The sequence below is a fragment of the Nipponia nippon genome, unplaced genomic scaffold (assembly GCF_047370975.1).
Source record: "Nipponia nippon isolate SJK-2023a ecotype South Korea unplaced genomic scaffold, ASM4737097v1 scaffold_6, whole genome shotgun sequence".
In the NCBI taxonomy this organism is placed as follows: domain Eukaryota; kingdom Metazoa; phylum Chordata; class Aves; order Pelecaniformes; family Threskiornithidae; genus Nipponia; species Nipponia nippon.
In genome coordinates, this window is record NW_028262380.1 from 57,121,100 (window position 1) to 57,143,430 (window position 22,331).

Consider the following 22,331-nt stretch of genomic DNA (forward strand, 5'->3'; position numbering starts at 1 on the left):
TATCCCTAGCTGAAGTTTCCTCTACAATAGTGCTCTGCTATGACAAGTTCTGCACAGTACCTGAGCTTGGAGATGCAGTTCATTGTTTTTCAACAGGGTGAAGATGTTTACTTGCCCATAGTTAGACGGGCATATTTTGAGAAGAGTGCATCTCCCATTACACATTCAAAGCTCTTAGAGATACTGGCTCAAATGTTGATGCCAGCCTTTTCCATGAGGATTTATTTTGTTACTGCCTGGATTGTTTGATTATTTGACCGTTCCTCCAGAAGAGGAGAGCTTTACACATTTGTGTCTACAGATTGAGACTTCTGTTGTAGAGACAATAGTTTTAAAGATATTTAGGCTCAAGGGATTCTGATTCTGAAGATACTTTAGAAGGAATAGCAAGGTGAAAATGAGTGTTAATGTCTGTTGAAGGGATGGTAGGGAGTATTAAAAGGCATACACAACCTTCTCGCTCTGTGAAAAGTCTGCAAGAATAAAGTGGCTGTCCTGTATGATCCAGGTGCACCTTATGAACATCGTAAGGAAGCTACAGTGAAGCTATGCCCCTAGTTGCAGGATAATGGAATTGAACTATTTAAAATTGAAGGTTTGAGTTTTCAAAACATCAAAAATGCCAACATTCTTCACAGGTTCTTGTTCATTATGCATGTATATAACACTTAAGTTTACCAAAAATCTCTAAAAAAATTTTAAAAAATCTCTAAGAAAGTTCACCTTCCACACCTCATTGAATTACAGAGCTGAGATCAAGGTTAAATACCAACAGTTTTAAAGATAACAAACACAATAGGAGGAATCATTATTCTTGCAATCTTTTATAGAAGAATCTTCACCTGACCATCCTTCATTCAATGGAGTGTGTTATTTTAAACTGGTAAACTGTCATGTCTTCACCATTATAAAAAAAAAAAGTATAGATAGATAGCAAAACCCCCTATGCTATAGCATGTATTTCACACTATTTTCAGTGTTCAAGATTTTTTTATGTTGGAGCCTTTCCTTCTCAAAGCTGAAGTTGCGCTTACAGGAACTACCACAATCAATGGCAACGTGGTCAAGCATTCTACCTCCGACACTGAGTAGCTCATTTGCTTCGGGAGAACATACTAAAAGCCCTGCAATGGACTATCTTGTAAGATAGTTTGTCTGCCATGCTAACCTGCTTTCTACACACTTTAGGCAGGCAGCAGCTTAAATGACAGCAGAAAGGATTCAGAAAAGATATCATATCTTTTCTTATTGAATTGTCCAGTAACAATCCCAGATATTGAAGATCTGTTAAGTAATGCAATCTTTCTTCCCAAGCTTACTAAACTAAAAGACCATTTGACATAGAAAGGTGGTCAAACAAAGAATGAAAGAATGATCCTCAGCTAGAAAGATGATCCTCTTCACCTTTGGGACCCCCTCCCCACCTCCCTCCTTCCTTTCCACCTCCCTCCTTCCACCCCCTCTGCCGTGGTGATCCTCACCAAGTAGAGTGAACTCCGGCCCCGGCCCCCCATCACGGTGCTGCCACTCAACAAACATTCAAAATGAGAACATACAAAACCAGTCGCCCATTAGCGGGGAGAGATCCCCCTTCTTCCCCCACAGACCTCCTCCCCCTCAAGCATCAAATCTTCAAGGCCCTGCTTTCTTTCTTAAAAGTACTTTAAAGGAGAATTTGCTTGTATTTTTTATTTACATTTTATATTTTTGTACATATTGTTAGGAGTTCTGCAATTTTTAAGTGATCTCGGATAGACCAAAACGGGGGCTTTGAAGCATGTTTCTCTCTTGTTACCTATCTCTGACTTTACTTGGGGTGCGACCAGGCCCAAACCATTATCTCAAAGGAGAATAAAACAAAACTTTGAAAAAAAAAAACCAACCCACAAGACAAAAAAAAAAAATAGTTTTACAATCTTATTCTAAGCATTCCAGTAGCTTTTTTTGTGTATGTACTTTAGCTGTACCATAGATCATGGTTTGTATGAGGTGGCAAGGTCAAAGATAAAGGTTTTTTCCTCCCCCCCCCCGCCCCCCCCGTATGAAGTTGCTGGTTTGATTTTTTTTTTCCTTTTTTTTTTTTTTTGGCCTGTTTGATGTACATGTGAAACAATGTTGTCCAACAATAAACTGGAATTTTATTTTGCAGAGTTGTCCTAACAAGGCTGCCTCCCAACTGCTGCTTTTTGTTTTCATTTTCATTTGTTAAGAAAAATTTTTTTTTTCTCTCTACAGCTTCCTGAGGAGGGGAAGTGGAGAGGGAGGTGCTGAGCTCTTCTCCCTGGGATCCAGTGATAGGACGTGTGGGAATGGTTCAAAGCTGCACCAGGGGAGGCTTAGACTGGACATTAGGAAGCATTTCTCTTCCGAGAGGGTGGTCAGACACTGGAACAGGCTTCCTAGAGAGGGGGACGATGCCCCAAGCCTCTCAGTGTTTAGGAGGCATTTGGACAATGCCCTTAATAACTTGCTTTAATTTGGTCAGCCCTGAATTGGAGGCAGTTGGACTAGATGATTGTTGTAGGTTCCTTCCAACTGAAATAGCCTTCTATAAAACCCTCATCTTGCACCTTCATGTTCTGTCTTCAGAATACACACACACATACTTAGCTTCAAGCCTATATGGTGCGTAGACAATCGTATATTTAAATGCTACAGAAAGGTGTAAAAATGTTTTGATGACTGGGGATGCAAAGAGAATGCAGATTGAGTACAATTTTAAATATTAGATTCTACCCACCTATATGTGTCTACACAAACAAAATTTGAAGAATGATCACTTCCCTCACAAGATAAAAATACCAGCAAGAAATCTCTCCCCTAGATTCACCACTAGGTAATCGTGTAACAGAACAAACAGAGATAAAGTACTTCAATCGCAGGATTTTTAATTCTTGGTTAGATGAAGCTCTATTACCGACACCTCCTGCATAGCACCAAAACGAAGCTAAACTATCTACCTGTGACAGCAGCTCCAGCACAATGATAGTAAGTAACTGCAGCCAGACTTTGTCATCTCTGTTAATGGCCAGCTGACAACTGTGTCTAGCTTCCACAATTTGCAGCTGAAAGCTCTTTAAAATAGTTTATGGCTATAGTTACCCTTTTAGTAATGTAGCACACTTCCTTGTTTTTCTTCAGTTCAAAATGGCCTGCTGTTGATATCAGAATTATTCAGTAAAATACAGAACGTGTTACAAAGCATTATATAGGGTGGGGGAGATTATAAACTTTGGGAGAGTGAGCAAAGAACTGTAAGATTCACCGCATATATCCCTCTATTTACATGTAAATCACATAGCCACAGCAATGTACTTAATTCAGGCACCACATCAGCTAACAGTATTCACAACTATTCAAGGTTCAGCAGCGTTCAATATTCTGAGAGCTACGTGACCCAAAGCAAATGGGAAAGGTGCCAGGAAACACAATCTTTCCTGCAGCAGAGCCTGTGTTTCAATGATGAAAGATTAATCAGGGTTTACTTTGACAGGATTAGTACTCAAGCACGAAAGTCTGGTTGAGGTCTCATTACTACAGTGCATATCCTTCACCTTGATGGATGCTGTGCTGTCTTGTTACAGGTACAGAAAATCACCTCCCTCACTAACCTAAAACACAGAACAACTTTTATTTATACAAAAAAAAAAAAAGATGATTTAGAAAGGACAACCTCTCTTCAGAGTTAGTGTTAATTTTAGAACTAGCATTTGTATTCAATGCAAGGTGTTTTTTTATTGGTTTTGGTTTTTTTTTAAATATACCTCTGTTCTGTAATTATTTACTGCATTACCTAATCACCTCTAGACTGCAACACTTCGAGACAAGGCTCACATTTGACTATGTACTGTCCAATGACTAGCACAACACAAAAACTAAAATACAACAGAACAGGTGATTTTAAACTACTCCATCTGACTTGCACCTGGAAAGTTCTCAGTGGAGAATTATAACTGTATAAGCAGACACTAGGAGCTGCTGAAAGATCAGCAAACACCCAAGATGGGTTGCTACAGAGCTCTCGTGGGTTAACAGCAGAAATTGGGACCTGTGAGATGGTCAAGATAATTACATCTCTATCTCTTCAGTGGGAACTAGCATCCTCCAAACCACAACGATAAAGCTGATGAAGCAATATTTGGGACACTAAGGCAAGCTTCTGGTCAACAGAACCTGGTTCTCATGGGTGACTTCAACTACCCAGACATTTGCTGGAAGAACAATACAGCAGCTCGCATGTCATCCATCAAGTTCCTGGAACGCGTAGAGGACTCTTTGCTCTTACAAATGTTAGATGTGTCAACCAGGAAGGAGGCACTGCTGGACCTGCTATTCACAAACCAAGAAAACCTGCTTTGTAGTATCTCGGTCAGTAACAACCTTGGCTGCAGTGATCACAATATTGTGGAGTTCAGGATCTGGCTGAGCATGCTGAAGGTTAGCACCAAGACAAGGGTTCTAGATTTTAGAAGAGCAAATTTCAGCTCACTCAGAGCTCAGTTGGGAGGGATTCTGTGGGAAGCTTCCATGGAGCATAAAGGAGCCAGTGAGTGCTGGGAGTTCTTCAAGAATGCTCTCTTGGAAGCACAAAACCAGTTTATCCCCTATAAAAGAAAGGAAAGTAAGAGGAGCAAGAGGCCCCCTTGGCTCAATCACGAGCTCCTGGGTCTGCTTAAAACCAAAAGCGATGCGTACCAGAGAGGGAGAAGTGGAAGATTGTCCACTGAGAACTACAAGGGCATTGCCAGAGCATGCAGAGATGCAGTTAGAAAGGCGAAAGCTCAACTTGAATTGGAACTGGCCAGAGATGTCAAAAATAACAAGAAAGGGTTCTTCTGGTATGTAAGTTGCAAGCAGAAACAGAAGGAAAACATAGGCCCACTGTTAAACAGCAGAGGTGAATCAGTCACCAACAATGCTGAAAAGGCAGAGGTTCTCAACACCTTCTTCACCTCTGTCTTTACCAACACTGTTGGATTCCAGGCGTTGAGAACAAAAATCCAGGAGGATCCAAACATAGACCCACCATCAGTGAAGGAGTTAGTATGGGAATTATTACAGGAGCTTGACCCCTACAAATCGATGGGCCCTGACGCCATCCACCCGAGGGTGTTGAGAAAGCTGGCTGCGGGGCCACTCTATAATCTTCGAGAAGTCGTGGAGATCGGGGGGTGTCCCAGAGGACTGGAGGAAGGCAAATGTTACCCCTGTCTACAAGAAGGGCTCAAGGGAGGATCCGGGTAATTATAGGCCCATCAGTCTTACTTCAGTCCCCGGGAAAGTCATGGAATGGATCCTCCTGGGGGCCATCACGAGTCAAACGAAGCACGTGATTGGGAAAAGCCAACACGGCTTCACAAAAGGCAGATCGTGCCTGACAAATCTCATGGCCTTCTATGATAAAGTGACCTGCTTAGTTGACACGGGGCGAGCGGTCAACGTTGTCTACTTGGACTTCTCCAAGGCTTTTGATACAGTTCCCCACAGCCTCCTCCTAGAGAAACTGATGCGTTATGGCCTGGACAAGTGGTCAGTGCAGTGGGTGAGGAATTGCCTGATGGGCCACACCCAAAGGGTGGTAGTAAATAGCTCTTTTTCAAACTGGCAACCCGTCACAAGTGGCGTCCCCCAGGGACTGATATTGGGCCCAACGCTATTCAATATCTTCATAAGCGATCTGGATAACGGGATCAAGTGTAGCCTGATGAAGTTCACAGATGGCACCAAATTGAGTGGGGAAGTAGACACTCTGGAAGGGAGAGCCACCCTGCAGGAAGATCTGGATAGGCTGGAAGAGTGAGCTAACAAGAACCTTATGAAGTTTAAAAAAGACAAGTGTAAGGTCTTGCATCTGGAAAAACATAATCCAGGATTGCAGCTCAGACTGGGATCCACCTGGCTCGAGAGCAGCTCCGTGGAAAGGGACCTGGGGGTCCTGGTGGACAGGAAGCTCAACAGGAGTGAACAGCGTGCTGCTGCAGCCAAGGCGGCCAATAGGATGCTGGGCTGCATCAAAAAGGGCATCACCAGCAGAGATAAAGAAGTCATTATCCCTCTCTGCTCAGCGCTTGTCAGGCCACACCTGGAATACTGTGTACAGTTCTGGTCCCCGTTATACAAAAAAGATGTGGACAGGCTGGAGCGGGTCCAGAGAAGGGCCACCAAGATGATCAAGGGCCTGGGAAGCCTGCCCTGTGAGGACAGGCTGAGAGAGCTGGGTTTGTTCAGCCTTTGAGAGAAGGAGGCTTAGAGGTGATCTCATCACCAGGTACCAGTACTTAAAGGGGAGCTACAAAGAAGATGGAGACTCCCTTTTTACAAGGAGTCACATGGTGAGGACAAGGGGTAACGGGCACAAGTTACTCCCAGGGAGACTCCGATTGGACACGAGAGGTAAATTTTTCACAATGAGAACAGTCAATCATTGGAATAATCTCCCCAGGGAAGTGGTTGACTCTGCTACACTGAACACATTTAAGACTCAGCTGGACATGGTGCTGGGGCATCTCGTCTAGATTGTGCTAGAAAGGTTGGACCAGATGATCCCTGAGGTCCCTTCCAACCTGGTATTCTATGATTCTATGATTTTATGATCCTGGAAAAAATACACAGAGGAATTGCTTTGGTCATGCACAGCCTTTAACAAACAAATATCAAGTGCATTCACACAGTGATGCTGCAAAATTGATTCTCCCTCAGGAACTTAAATGTTGCTGTTACCCATGCCCTTCATCCCCCCAAATATTTAGGCTTTCTACAGATTAATGTTCTCCCTTCTCCCCACCTTCCCTTCATCTTCCTTCCTCCCACCCACTTCAGATGTGGGTCATCAGTAATATAGAATCATAGAATCGTCAAGGTTGGAAAAGACCCTAAAGTCCAACCGTTAACCTAGCACTGCCAAGTCCACCACTAAACCATGTCCCTAAGCACCACACCTACCCGTCTTTTAAACACCTCCAGGGATGGGGACTCAACCACTTCCCTGGGCAGCCTGTTCCAGTGCTTGACCACCCTTCCAGTGAAGAAGTTTTTCCTAATATCCAACCTACCTCCCCTGGCACAGCTTGAGGCCGTTTCCTCTCGTCCTATCCCTTGTTACTTGGGAGAAGAGACTGACTCCCACCTCACTACAGCCTCCTTTCAGGTAGTTGTAGAGAGCAATAAGGTCTCCCCTCAGCCTCCTCTTCTCCAAACTAAACAGCCCCAGCTCCCTCAGCCACTCCTCAGAAGACTTGCTCTCCAGACCCTTCACCAGCTTCGTTGCCCTTCTTTGGACACGCTCCAGCATCAAAATGTCCTTCTTGTAGTGAGAGGCCCAAAACTGAACACAGTACTCGAGGTGCGGCCTCACCAGTACCGAGTACAGGGGCACTATCACCTCCCTGGTCCTGCTGGCCACACTATTCCTGATACAAGCCAGGATGCCATTGGCCTTTTTGGCCACCTGAGCACACTGCTGTATACGTGGCCTTCTCAAACATCTCTCCTTATAATGCAACATGCTGGCTTTCTCTTCTGCTCATTTTACTGCCACAGTATCTTTTAAATATGTACCATTCATAAACAACATTATTACATTAAAAACACCTCTACAAATGAAAGCATATATTTGCTTTTCCATTACAATCTTTGTAAACAGTGATAATGAGTATCTGCCAGTCCCAAAGACACACAAATTCACCCAGGAATTGTGTACAACAAATTACTTTCAGACGCTTGGCCTTGCTGCTTCAATTTAAAGCATTTCCTAATAAGCATAAGGCTTTTCTGATAAAATAAGCTTTACATTGTTTATAGAAGAAATGCATATAAATTTCTTATTTATGAAATTTGTATTTCTACATCAACATCTCCTGGCTTCAGTTTCCTTCTTCTATTTTGACCTCTCAGTCATCATCTGTTCTTATGACCAGCTTGTAATTACCAAATTTCTAAATGTCAAATATATCATGATATAGATCGTATCAATTAACAATGTCCTCTCTATAGCCTTGCCTAAATCTGCTTTTCAGAAACATCAGCCATAAACTTCAGTAACACTATACTAGGTAGACAAACATTTTTATAGAGTATTATTATCTTGGCTTTCTGGACTATACACGCCTCTCTAAGCAAAGGAGGAAAGCTTCACTATTTACAGTGATAGCTAAAAGTGAGGCTCTAAAGAAGGCCTTGTTTTGCTTTTTCCAACATAGCCCTCCCTCTCTATATTTTGGCTGTGTTTCGTTTTCATTTTCCTCCATCTTACAGTCTTCTTCCAATGAAAGCATAAAACTTAGCACAAGTTACATATTTGTCCAATGTTGCTGATAGACTCCAACAAACAACGCTAAGCATTTTCCAAGGTCTGACATATCTACAGATTAACTATCACTTGCACATGTTTTTTCTATTACTTGCAAATTAATGTGTCTTTTGTGTTAACCAATGGCATTTAATTAGTTTGCAGAAATTCTGCTATTAGTCATTTATGGCCACATTAATTATTGTATATTAATCCATGCTTTAAAAATAAAATTATATACATCTTTTAAGATGAATCTGTAAGTTATAATAACTGACTAGTAGTATTTTCAATGCATTTACCATGCCAACAGAATGGGAAGGACTGAGGTATGTAAAACAACAATCAAAGCATTACCATTTTATCAGCATACTCAGAAAGGTCCATTAATACAAAAGTTTCACTTATGTCAAACTGCTACTGAAATAGTCCGGAAAGGCATCTCATCCTAGTTGCCCTCATTTTCCATTTTTTACTTCCTTTGAACAATGCTTGTAAGAACCCTTAGCACTTACATCTGGAATAAAACCAATTTCATTAAGGTGGTTACTCAGCTCTGGATCATGGAACGCAATCATCTGGGAAAACACCGTCAGGTATTCTGAAATGACAAGCAAATTCAAGATCATTGTCAAAAACACAAGCCACCACATGCTGCTAGCTCACAATAGAGCTGCAGAAAAGGAAGAACACCAATTCTTAAATTTTTTTTTTAAACCTACAATAAAACAGCAAGTGAATATTACTACTGTCCTCCTTGTCAGCATTATATTCAATACTGAGGAAGAAACGTTTCGTTTCTCTTCCTTAGTACTTCTCAATTTGGATTTTCAACAATGGTTTACTTGGTTCATACTTAGGTTGTGATGTATGTTCCACATGCAAAGTTAGAGACTTTTCAGTATGAGTATGACCCACAAGATATTGATGGAAGCAAGTTAGAACAAGACTGTTCCAAGGATTTTTTTTAAGACCCAAACTGTTGTAGTGACACACAAAGTTTATACTCTTTAAATTATATTCTGTGTGGTTTCTTTTCTACAAAGTTAAATTTTGTAATCTGGAAGTTGAGGTTTTAAAGCAATGGGGCTTTAAGGTTACGATTTCCGTGATCAGTAACATCTTAATTTGTATTTTTTGGAACAGATAAGGAGAAATACTTATTGTAAAAGATAACATTTATTACATTTTCAGCATGGCACATTAGGCTGATGGGTACAATTTCATTAGGTTGTCTAAATAACACTTGCTTTTAATTAGAAGAGAAGCAGACAGCAGAACACAGACACTGACAGATTTCTCTCTCTCTGTTCTGCCCCCTCCCAATTTTGTCCACACTGTCATATGCTTTATTAGAAGGAAGATGAAGAGGCAGTAACATTGCAATTTTGTAACAGATGGCAATTCCTTTTCCTCCATGCTCCCAAGAAGAGAGTAATTAGGGCCCAGACAGCTAGTTGAGGGAAGAGAGAGAGAGAATGTGAACCCTGCTCCCAGATCAGAACATGCTGACATCTCAGTGCTCCACAGACTACTGTCCCCAAATATAAGCCCCCAAACACAAAGTCCACACGGCTCCACAACTTAGCCATCCAGAGTTGCCATTGCTTCCTTTAAAGTGTATTCTAAGGACTAGATGCCTACTACTGTGTCTCCTGGGGAGAGCAAATAACTCCCTATTAATTACTCGGTTTGTCTTCATCCCTGAAGTGGCAAAATTAAATTCCAATTCCATTGCTCAGAAGCACAGAAGTGGCTCTGCTGGGATAATTCCGCACATAGACACCTTTATTTAAGAACAGAAGTGGGTCTAAACATTCAGTTTTTTATAGACTCCTGTCTTACTTAAATCTTGATTATCTGCACTCGAGTTAGCTCCTCTCGGGTTAAGCCAGCAAGTTAAGAACAATCACTCTGGAAGACAATTCTATTTAGACTAGAAGTTTTAAAAGCTGATTCTGCCTCAGGAGGAGTGATAAACAATGCTCTCACTGTAAGAACACAAGGGAAACAAGTCACAGTCCTACTGCGAATTATACTTGAAAGGATGCCTAATTCTCCAAGGTAAGTTGCAATAAAAATTAAGATCTCTTGAGCCTACTTCAGAATTTCACAACTTTTGCTTCAAGCTGCAAAGACAAAGCCACAGCACACTAAACCTCTTAGGAGGCTTCTGGCATCTTAGGAGTGCCAGCCTCTCCCCTCTGATACTGCATCTCCATTATGCCACAGATGCCCCGGCAGCACTCAGCTGGGGAGTTAAGTGGGTGAATAGACCCACGCCAAGTTTTGCGTCACCAAGGCCCGACTGCTTCGGAGCTACTCACATATCTCATGTTTTCTCAGTTTCAAGCCAAAGTTATTCTTATTCACATGCATACAAGTAAGGGAGATAACTGAATCCGTGCCTAAAATTCATACCACACTACATGATAATAATTTTAAAAAGTGCATCTCTAAGGTGCGTCTTACATCAGTTTTATTTCATGAAACAGCCAGTAATCACAAGTCAGGTATAGCAAACCAGCAATCCTACACATTCCTACACAATCAGCCGCATGCTGATGAAAACAATTTCACAATTAGCTTCCCTAAACCACAATTATTTTAAAAATGAAGATTTGTGCCCATGATGGTTCTCTACAGATATACTGCAGGTTGATAAGTACCATCTTTATTTGACTAGCCAGTCTCATGAAATATAATTACTGTGTGGGATTACATGGTTAATTAAGGGTCTATTGAAAACACAAATCTTCACAGAAATGTATTGCTTAGGTCCAGCCAATTGCTGTTGATTGGAATTTTATTACATGAATTTTTGTTTTACATAATTGGGCATTCCATACCCAAACACATTTAACTGTTCTTGCTTCCTATTTCATGGAAGGAAATACATTTGATAAGCTTAGAAAAAACATCTGTCTTCATTGTACAGCACAAGCTCAGAAATGAGGTGTGTTGAACTCTGCAGTTCAAAAGATTCCTCCCATCCACCTCTACATGGAAGATACAAAGAAGCTAAGAAACTAAAACTGCAGTAGGCAGTTAAATGACACATTCTTAACACTTCCTTCCAACCCAATAAGGCAGGGAAATCACACAGAATTTTCCTTTAAAACTGTATTTACACATTGGTGTTTGACATACGACCCTAGAAAGGACTAAATCAGAATACTGAAAAAATCCTAAAAGGTCCGCTCTCCCCGAGTCCTTGATGATGTTGCACAGGAACTCAGGAATGCCTGCCTACACTATTTTGGTTCACAGAATCCTACTGACCTACATTTTTAACTTTGGCTGATAGATATTTTTGTAAAGCCCCTTAGGAATAACATCAGGGAACTCTAAAGAGCAAAAGTATTATTTTATGGAAGAGTATATCCCCTTGAGAAAAGTCTTTACCAAGCTATTAATCTTGAAGTCTAAAGTGGCTGTCGCCAGAGGAGCATCTGATATAATATACTTACTCTTTTCATCTTTAGACTTTTACTGCCCCTTTTTTTCCAGCAAGCACTCTTTCTTTACAGACAAAAGGATGCAAACAAGTTCTCTTGAATAGTTTTTCCAAACTATTATTTTACATATTCAGTTCATAACCCCTTATCCATTGTCTTTCATACACAAACTCTCCTAACCACTGTATTCTCTCCTTATGTTAGCCCTCTCCCTATTATCCACTATGTAACTGCTTTTATGTCTAATTATTTTTTGTTGATCAGTTCTTAAATTCCTTTCATTTTTTGAAGAGGAAAAAAAACCAACAGACACCATTTCTAAGTTGAGGAGTTTCACAAGTTATATACAAAAGAATTTCTTTAAAAGAAATAGGACAGCAAGTGATGCTGAAACCAAGTATTCAATAACACTCATAACTGCTTGCAATTAAAAACATTCACTACCACCTGCTTTTTTAAAGTACTGATGGCTTTTCAAACAGCTTCTTTTCGTTTTTAAAAACTGTCTGCAAGACAAATTATCTTTCCAACACAGACTGTGCCAAGGTCAAAAAAAAGAAAAACAAAAGGGACTTACCTTGAATAACATGAGAATTATCTTTCAGAAAGAAGTTATACAAATACTTGGGGATAAAAGCAGACATGCAGGCGTATGCCAGAGCTGAAAGAATTAGAAAAATGGATGCAACTACAGAGGTAGAAACACAAGTACACCTAAAAAAGTTAATTATTAAGCAGATAATAGGCATAAATACTTAAATCAATCTATACACAAAAACAATTGTAAAACACATAGAAAGGGCACATTCCTCACTAAAGAATTTTAAAAGCTCCTAAAAACTCCTGTCACTGAGTAATCAGTAAAACACTGGCTGGACCTGATCTGCTCCCAGTTTACTTACATACTTCACAGTGACAAAGTAATGAGATGATGTTTGGAAAGCCATGGTGATGTTTGTATCAAAAAGTGAAGATCCCTGGATGAATAAAATTCTAGAAGACAGTTTCAAACAACTGCATTATTGCAGTCTTCTGGTTTTTCTCCTATAGAACTTACACCCAGTTTATGCCCCATCGGACTTGCATCGTGTCTCTTACTTCAGCTCAGAGACTAAAGACAATAAAATTCAGAAGAAAAAAACCAGAGTGGAATATAATTAAAAATACTGTCAAAAAGATGGACAAAAACATCTTAAATTTCTCAACAGCTCCTCACATACATACCAAATAGAGATTAGAGGGTAAAAACTTAAGTGTTTATCTCCTTGATTAATTCCTGGGAACTTGGCTGAGAGACAATCTATTGTAATACAATTCTTAGCCATGGTGCTAGACCACAGATATAAAAAAGAAATATGGGTTTGTTGTAAATGATCCAAAGACAATAAATATAATTTTGGAAGTTTCTAAGCAAAACATCAGATTTACAGCAAATATGACATAGGATCATGTTATAAACAAATTCTGTGTTACAACTTCTCTAGTACTGAAACCACTTTTTAAATACGCGAGCCAAATGTGTTCAATTAAGTTTGCAAACCAGAACACACAATTTTGTATAATTCGCTACTATTATATTTTGCTTCAATGGGAAAGAAATCAGGTTCTACAATCAAACTATATAGGAACATGTCCAAGAGCAAGAAAAATCTGTTGAAATATTTAAATTAGTATACCCAGTAGGCATAATAGGGGTCATTGTCCTAAGAAACTAGTTTTCCCACACACAGAGCTTATATAAAGAAAGCCAGGTGCAAGAGAATAGAAGATTAGACTAGACCTATTCTGAACAAATCACGTTCTAAGAAGATAAAGGCCACATATCCAAAGCTGGTCTGATAAGCTTTTAGGCATTTAAAACCATCATCAGCTTTTCTGAACAAAGCTAGTCTGACAGGTTAACAGTTAGGTTAACAAATAATGCATTCACATTGAACAAGGCTGAACTACAGCTTCACTGAACAAGACAAGTACTAGAGAAGCATTTCTTGCTTTTCCATAATCAAGGCTATTTGTGCTTTTTATTACATATTCATTATTGTACTTGGCAATAAACACAGGGTTCGAACCCTGTGCTTGAAGAGCAGTACACCACATAAACTTTTCAAAACCCAACCATTTCTTTTGACCTGTGGCAACAAGAGCTTTAAAATCCCTTTGTAGCTACAGAAAGTTTCCATCTATAAGCGGGTGCACACACATCTGTTTACAACTAGATACAGATGGCAGGCTGTGCTTTCCCTTCACCCCCAGCAGAAAAAGGTACTCACCTTCATTGTTAAAATTCAAGTACAGAAATGGTGCACAGAGAGAGTCAAGACCTGAAAGAGAGAAAAGCCATGAAGAAATGGCATAAAGAGCTCATTTATTGTAATGCACAAGATAAATTCATTAATTTACCATGAAAATTTGCATACTTGATACTAATTATAATTCTGCAATGTCAGGCTTCACATGTAATGCCGAGAGCAACTGTAAAATCAATACATGAAAACAGAGAGGAATTCAAATTGTTGAACTATAACACTGAATTGATTATTCTGCCAAGGCTTCCAAGAAATGCAATTTACTGTCCCAAGAACTAGCACAGTAACTTCTGCAGTTTTACCTTGGAACGGGTAATAAATAAAATAAATAAAATGCCTGAATCTTAAAGAGAGTAAATATATAAGAAAGAGTGGGGCAATTTTGCGTTACAAATTAAATATAAATTATTAGGGTCTAAATTTGCAATAACCCACAGATTCATTCTTCAACAGAAACAGAACAGAAAGCACTCAAAAAAAGCGTACATTGTTGGGGGGGGGGGGGGGGGGGGGAGAAAAGGAGGTATTTTTAAGTGAGCCATAGCTTTCCAGTTAATTATCTGGCCTTGCCAACCAGTCAAACTCACCTTGCCAGTACACCAAATCAGGATGGGAAACAACCCAGGCCTTCAGTACACGTCTAAACTTTGCATGACCCTCTGGTGATGACAGCAATTCATCATACTGATGGCAACGAGGAATATCAACTTCAATCTGCACCACAGCCAAGCATATAATATAACGAGAAATCAGGACAAGTGGGGTAGTACTACAGCAACCTTGCAACACTAGAGGTGGAAGTCAGCCAAAGAACGCGGGTCAGACCACCATCATAAACACAATCTGCTTCCTCTATCACTCTCAAAACCAAAACTGAAAGGGGACAGGGGACTCTAACAGACCTGCGAAAGATTAAAAATAGAGATTTTTTTTCTTTTTCAGATTCACATTTTTAAAAGGGCTCTAACCCTTGAAAAAGGCAGAAAGCAAATTACAGTTACTAGTTTTTTTCTGACCCAGCTTCTGGACTCATTTCAGGTGCTAATATCACTTTGCTCTAAAGGATAAATCAGAGTTCTCAGAACATTGTACCCAATTTGATGGAAAATATTTCTTCACCCAGCTGAAAGGGACAGCCATTGCTTGTGATGTCTTTTTATGTCTGGCAAGACTTTTTGGAGAACCAAATTGCTCAAGAACCCATTTCTGTGAAGCACAGCTCACCTGACAGGATCTCAGTGTACTCAGCACTATCTCAGCACAAGGTGCAACAGGCACAACAAACATTCGATAAACACAGGACTTTTGACAGTACGTCAGTAATATTCACTACACTTTGCTGCTACTACAGAAACAGTGATTCTGAAGTAAAAGAGGATTTCACTTTCCACATGTTATAATTTGAGTAAAACTACTTGTTCCTATCAGTTTTGCAGAATTCTTTCTACAGCATGCATAAGGTTAGAGAACAGGGGGAACCCTTTTAGTATTATGCAGCCACATCTGCTGTAACAGGCAAATGACTGTGGCTGGTGGAAAAGATCTCTGCGTTACTTCAAGTGACAATATTTGATAACACCAGAAGTCTTACTTGTCTGTCTGTAGGAATCGGTGTGTCTTTATCAATGGCATCATATTTTGCTTGTATGGCACCCTAAAGGAAGAAGAATACTTGAATTTAGAAAGCCCTTACTAACATAAATGTGTATTACAATGTACACGCCGATATACAGAAGTTGACTGTTTTTGTTAGGTGCTTTAGTTAGCAACCTTTTTTCCTGAAAAAAATTTCCCAAAGTACAGAAAATTCTGACAGCTGAATTTTAACAAAACCATCTTTATTCTGTTATAATTCAGGACATATAGACCTTTCTGTCACCTCCTCAGTACAATCTTCAGTAATTTTCAGTTGTTTATGCAGAAAGCTATGTACTTGATACAGTTTTCCATTTTCAAGTTAAGAGATGCTCTCAGTTTAAATTCAGTGCTTACCTCGGCCACTGGCAAGTGGCTTTTAACATCATCTCTGTGAAGGCACTGAATCCAGCTGCCTGTTAATTAATATTGATATTACCAATATACACTACTCTTAAGTAGCCTGTCCTCGCATGAATCCCAATACAGGCATGCTAACAAGTCCATCTTAATGTTATGGGACAGGGAAACACTACCCGCATTGTACAGATGGCAAGCTGATGAAGCATGAGAACTGACTCATCTCCCAACACCCAGGCTACAACCCTGACCAGCAGTTGTTCTTTACCTTTACAGCTTTTTTTTCAGTCATATTATATAGCACTCAGCAGATCACGTCCTAAGCTAAATATCCTAAATAACCTGGGATGTGTTATCTATAAGAATCTCTTTGCTGCACTACTGCAGATTGCAAACAGGGTAGATGCAAAAGCTGGGTAGCCAAGCAATCTCTGTGAGGAGTCCTCATTTCTGGGACATTCCTTCCTAGTCCTTTGTCCAAAAGGGTTACATTTAATGTATTTATTCTCCAAGCCTTTGGAGGAAGTGCATTGACTGGTAGGTGAGAAAAATATATTTGATGTTTCATCCTGTTTTGCCCAACTATTGCTGACTGGAGCAGAAGGATTCTAACTGCATTTGTCAAAAATATTAAAAATCAAAGCAAAGAAAATGGTAACTAGCAATTGTATTTAAACACTCTAGCAAAATTTGGCTGTATGGGTAGTATTTTTCCATCCCATAATCAAAATTAAAGGCAGTCAAGTTTACATACATTCTCTGAAATCAAATAATATTAGAGACAAAAGCAAGTTTGTCTGAACATTGTCTTTGTTCACACAATTTCAAGACTCATTTTGTTTGAAACTCCAGTAATTCTACCTACCAAATCTTCAAATCCATTCCAGCTTCCCTGTCAATCCCATTCCTATCCCATTCCCTCCCCAGTCAGTACTGGAACTTCTGCAAATGCCCTCCCATTACGCTTACCTCAACACCCAACAGGGCAGCCCAGGTTATGCCTCTCAGAAGAGGAGGGATGTCAACTCTGGCTTCTTTCCAAATTTGGTTTTTCTTATATGGGTAAGCCTTCAAAGAGAAGGGATTAACAGCAAAAAATGTTACCATGTAACTGAAGCAATTCAAATCCCAATCCTGGGACAGTCTTTCCCCCCAAGGACAAATGCTGTCAGCCTGAACAGTGAATGCAAGCTTTTCAAGTAAATTTCATTCCTAACTGGAAGGCCTGGATGGAGGACTACTATTTGATGTTAAAATACACACTCCTTCTCATAAATGTATTCATGTGCTTTGGTATAGACTGGATATATAAATTTACTAATCCAAATTTTTATTAAAAGTTTTTTATTCATTATATTTTTCTTTTCATACTATGTATCCAACTTTGTCTTATTAAACATTTCTAGTTTATACCTTCCTAAGTACTGCACTTGATGATGCACATCAGCTCTCTCTCGTTCTTAAGCAAGAATCCATCTCTCTGCATATATGTAAATTAGGGACTGGTACTTTCCCCCCTCAGTATAAAACCCACATTTCTAATATGACACTGCTACAGTAAAGACTGGTATTGTTTTCAAGTGCTTTACTGCTTCAAAATGCAGAAATGTTACAGGCATATTTATACCTATAATAGCTTAGTCTGTTATGAAATAAAGGATGCAGAAGTATTTTCTTCAGTAAGTAACAGGTATTAGCAGCAGCTCTATTTTCATGTGCATACTTTAAAATCTACTTTTATATTAATCACTACTGAAAAGACTATTTCTCATATTTTTATTTTCAATCTTCTTATACTTCTGTAGGGTTTTCTTCCCCCTTTCCCACTGTGGTCTCTTGTATCTCTGCTTCCCTTTTCAATTACTTGGTCCTTTAAAAATCCTCTAATTAACAGACCAAATCCAATTATCCAGCATCAGAAAGATTCCATACCTTCAACAGCCTGTCAAACAGGACAATTCTATTTAGCTGGTACTCTGTGTCCCTCTCCCGGATGATCAGAGGAAGACTAGCAGCTGCAGACAGCTCATTACTACTATTCGAATGAGGTAAAGTTGACTGGCTGGAAAAAGAGTTAGGATAGTAGTAGTGAACAGCAAGAAATACAAATCATTGTGAAAAAGATTAATATCCTGTGATGCATTTCTGAGTCAGAAACAAGTATAAATGGATAATTTTGAATATTCAGCACAAACAGTTGATTTCCAGAACAGAGAAACAGGCTAGGATCCTCGGTTTGGTATCAGGGCCTTAAGTCCACCAGTGCAGAGTGCTTATCAGCTCTCCTTGACTTTAAGACCCAAACAAGGACACGTTAGGTTTGCTTTTGGAAGACAGTTGTGTCTAGCTGCACAGTGTACCACTCAAATAAAACTAACAACTCAAAATTCAGTCCTTTATACACTTACAAACTTACACACACACTTACTCATCTTCAAGCAATGGATAAAATGCTTCCCCACCAACATCTTTCAGTCTCTGAAATGAAGAATAAAAATAATTTGTTATCAGAATGCTGCTCAGAATTCAAGTGGAAATATTTAGTGGAATACAAAAACTATTAATTAGTAATTCATTTGCCAAATTTAGTAGCTTGCCTTGAGACCTAGGCATTAGCTCAGTCCTCCATCAGCAAAGAAACATGCAGCCTTTAACACTAAAAACTTTTGCTAATACAGGCTTTTTGAGTTAATGGAAGTTCTTCTGCATGAAGATAACACTTAGCTTATTCATAAACCTATTTCCATACAAAAAAATAGCTTCTGTGGGCCATGGATTAATAGATCAATAGTATTGCATAGTTCTTTTTCTTTTCCTCGTTTTTCCACATGGACTTCCTATCCAAGTGGCTGCAAAGCAACTGCACAATTTGGTTTTATGTTTTTAATCAGTTTGAGAGTTATGCAAATGCGAGTTCCTTTTAGTAGCAGCACCTGAAAGCTGCATAGAAATACAGACACTCTCTGGAAAGGTGACAGACAAGCATGCCTGGACTTCTGCCTGAAATTTTCAGACATCTTTGGTGCATCGTGATTAATGTTTAATACCATCCTCCCTGCGGTGCTCTGTTTTGCAGTTCAATCCCTAACTTAAAGGCATACGGCACACAGCCTGTCCTCTTGGGATTGACAGAACAGTTCATTCTCAGTTCATTCAGTACTGATCCTCTTTTGATTATAAGCATCATGCTCTGCTCTGTGAAAGGTGTTTGAAGAATTGCGTAAGTTCAAAAATTTATTTCAACCAACACTGCAAGGTTCAGGCTTGTATCTTCCCCAAAATGAAACTTCAGTATACATTTATTTGCTGCTGCATTTATAGAGGTACACAGCAATATCCAAAATTACAGATTAAAAAGTTTAAAAAAAAACAACCCTTAAAAGCTACCCTTTTGTAGGAACAGCAGTAAGAGCTGCAGCGCGTATTACCTTTAAAATAGCTGCTGCATACTCTTAACCTGGCCCCTACACCCCCCAAGCCCCACCAACCAAGCAAACAAAATAACTCAGTTCTTTGGTCTGTTTTCATGTATTTGTGTGAAGTAATGCAAAGTTCTACTTAAGAAATATGTTTACACAGCATTTGCCACATTGCCCCCTAAATTAAGGTAATACTGGCAGAGTTGAAGACTTCAGGAGTCACCTTCCTTTCTGTATTAACCCCTGTAATCATATGGAAAGTTTTTTTATAAAGACTGTGATGGAATTGCATTTGCTACTATAAAAAGCAAGCTGCAAACAATACAGCATAAATTTCTAATTCTACAGCAATAAAGCTCTACATGTGCAAAGAAATGTGAACAATTAAAACATTTCAGTGATATATGCAGTAAATCTTATAACTGGTCATTGCATCAGGCAAAATTATGAATTATATGTTGATTTTTCCACTGAAGATGGAAGAAAACTGCATTACTGCATTTTGGCAAAATGCTTTGAAGTAATCTTTTGAACTAGTTGTTTAATAATAGTTATATATTCCAAAGGTTAGTAATTAACTACTGGAAATGTGGTATCCAACTTTAAGTATAAAGCCTTTAAGAAGCTGCAACTGAATTGAGTTGATCTTTCTTTTGAATATTGTGAGCCACCTACAGACAGGAATTAAAGAATGCAAGAAGACACTCGCTGTCCAATTAGTTTAGCAATTGTGGAGAATATCAGTTATTACAGAACTATTTGGGCTACACCAGAACAAAGCAGGTAACAAAAATAAGGAAAGGGGGGGACACAGAAAGGGGATAGAGGGACAGAAGATAAAGCAAATTTAGTAGTAAGCTTTCGCAGACAAAGCAATTTAATAGCATAAATCAGAATCTGACTCAAGACACCAAGAAGTGTTCTCTTGGAATTAATAACACTGTCATTTGTAGGAACAGCAGTAGGAGCTGCTGTTCTGTATTCCTTTTAAACAAACGTTTCTGCAGTGAAGACATGAGAACAAGTGCACAATATTCTTCTTACGTTTCGGAGCTGGCACAGAGACAAAGTCACAGTTGTGTCATCTAGGAGGGAACTTCTATCTCGTCCTTGCCCAAAGCTCTCACCATCTTCTAATAAAAAGCTTCAAAAGGGAGGGAAAAAAAAAATCAGGTCATTTTATAACATAAGACTTGAGTTAGAAAAAGAAATTCTTACATCAATCAGTTTCCTCTTTAAAACAAAGGACTAGCTCTTAGAAGTATACTGTATTGACTCTGCATGGTATGAAACCTGCTATCAAGGGAATATACAATCACCTTAAATTATTCAAACAGTTTTTGCTGTAAAAAGGCACATTCCAGGTTTTCTATAACTTTGGTTTGCACACAAAGGAAAAGTAATGAGATATGGGATTAATATTCTCTTTTATTACTTGACCTGGCACAGACCAGGACTGCCATTTATTGTGAAAAGCAAAAATAAAACATTATTGTCATATGAAAGCCATTTCCGACCATGACAAAAACCAAGCAAAAGTCTGACCCAGACCTTTTCTGTCGCAGTCCATCTCAGGATACAAATGCATCCAAGAAAGAGTATACACAAATTGTCTATGTGGTGACATTTTTAAAGCAGACAGCATGAAATTGATTTCCAGAAATTAAGCTAATATTCTCAGTATCACTTAGAAGATGGGGTTAGATTGCATTTTTGAAATTAACACCTCATCTTCAAGATAGATAGTACGACAAAAAATGTTTTCCCCTCATAATTCAAAAGCACACACACTCACTTATGGGTACAGAAATGGGCAATCCCTCAAAATCTCACACTAATTTTGCCACCAAAATATCACTTCAAACCTAGCTCCACCATTTTTTCCAAGGTACTGCATTTTGGCTGTACACTGACTTCATGGTTTGTTTTTTTTTTTTTTTTTTTTAAACCCAGAACCAGCAAATTGACACATAATACGGACACATAATTATGCTTATTAAGACCAGATTATAGGATTAAAACATGACTATACTACATAAAATTGCAACTTGTGCAGCACTAAGATAAAAGTAGTAATGACTAAAATGCTGTTACAGAATTATAAGTCATAAAACTAAGCATTTTAAAAAAAGTAATCAGCTGATCTGCTGAATAATTGGGTTGACCATTCAGCACTGCTGCTCTGTGAAAGGGAATTCAGAATGTGAGAATTTGCTATAGAACGTATTAAATTAAATTACACAAATATGCTGTTGAAGCACAGTGAGACATTTTTACTAAAACTTAATGCTATTGGAAAGTGTGCCAAATTTGGGGACTTCCAGTTCAGTATTTTACACTTCATCTACATTTCTTCAAATTTCAGAAAGCAATATGAAATGCAGGTAGGCGACAGATATAAGGCATTCAAATAATGCCTTAAATTGCGTAAGAGGGGAAGTGACATGATTTCCTGCAGTTCAAGAACACTATTTTCAATATTTTTTGCACATACAGGTCTTGAAACTAAAAACCAAACCAAACTGTTCTCTCAGAATCACTGGCCTTCTCCATCCATCCTCCTTTCCCTTAAAGTGCTTCTCCTTCCTTACTTGGGAAGTGTGCAGACAGGTGGCTTTGATCGAATGATTTCCTTGTTGACAAGTTCTTTCTCCAAGTCTCCTCCAGCCAAACACCAGAGATAATAAACCTCTTCAACTGATCTTTCTGCTAGGTAATCACTATCTTCATCTATTAGGAGAAACCACACAAAAATGAGTTACAGCTTTTTAGGCAGTTTGTATTTCTTCCTACCACTCTAAACACGTTGGAAAAAAATTTATTATGCTTGAAGGTCCTAGACCTTAACGTTAAGTTAGAGGAAAAG

The 22,331-nt window shown here is 39.0% G+C and overlaps 1 protein-coding gene across 21 annotated transcripts in view; it reads right to left on the bottom strand.

Moving 5' to 3' along the window:
- Positions 1 to 22,331, bottom strand: part of TBCK (TBC1 domain containing kinase) — a 116,765-nt gene that overhangs the window by 54,117 nt on the left and 40,317 nt on the right. For all 21 annotated transcript variants that reach the window (XR_015700203.1, XR_015700202.1, XR_015700206.1 and 18 more), the window contains 10 exons: positions 22,057 to 22,195; positions 20,510 to 20,609; positions 18,475 to 18,524; positions 17,979 to 18,108; positions 17,016 to 17,114; positions 15,643 to 15,705; positions 14,639 to 14,765; positions 14,016 to 14,066; positions 12,323 to 12,406; positions 8,803 to 8,888 (listed from right to left, as the gene is read on the bottom strand). Coding sequence is in view for 15 of the 21 variants with exons in the window: in XM_087738132.1 (XP_087594258.1) it covers positions 8,803 to 8,888; positions 12,323 to 12,406; positions 14,016 to 14,066; positions 14,639 to 14,765; positions 15,643 to 15,705; positions 17,016 to 17,114; positions 17,979 to 18,108; positions 18,475 to 18,524; positions 20,510 to 20,609; positions 22,057 to 22,195 (929 nt within the window). In the remaining 6 variants the exon portion in view is untranslated. The remainder of the gene's footprint in view (positions 1 to 8,802; positions 8,889 to 12,322; positions 12,407 to 14,015; positions 14,067 to 14,638; positions 14,766 to 15,642; positions 15,706 to 17,015; positions 17,115 to 17,978; positions 18,109 to 18,474; positions 18,525 to 20,509; positions 20,610 to 22,056; positions 22,196 to 22,331) is intronic.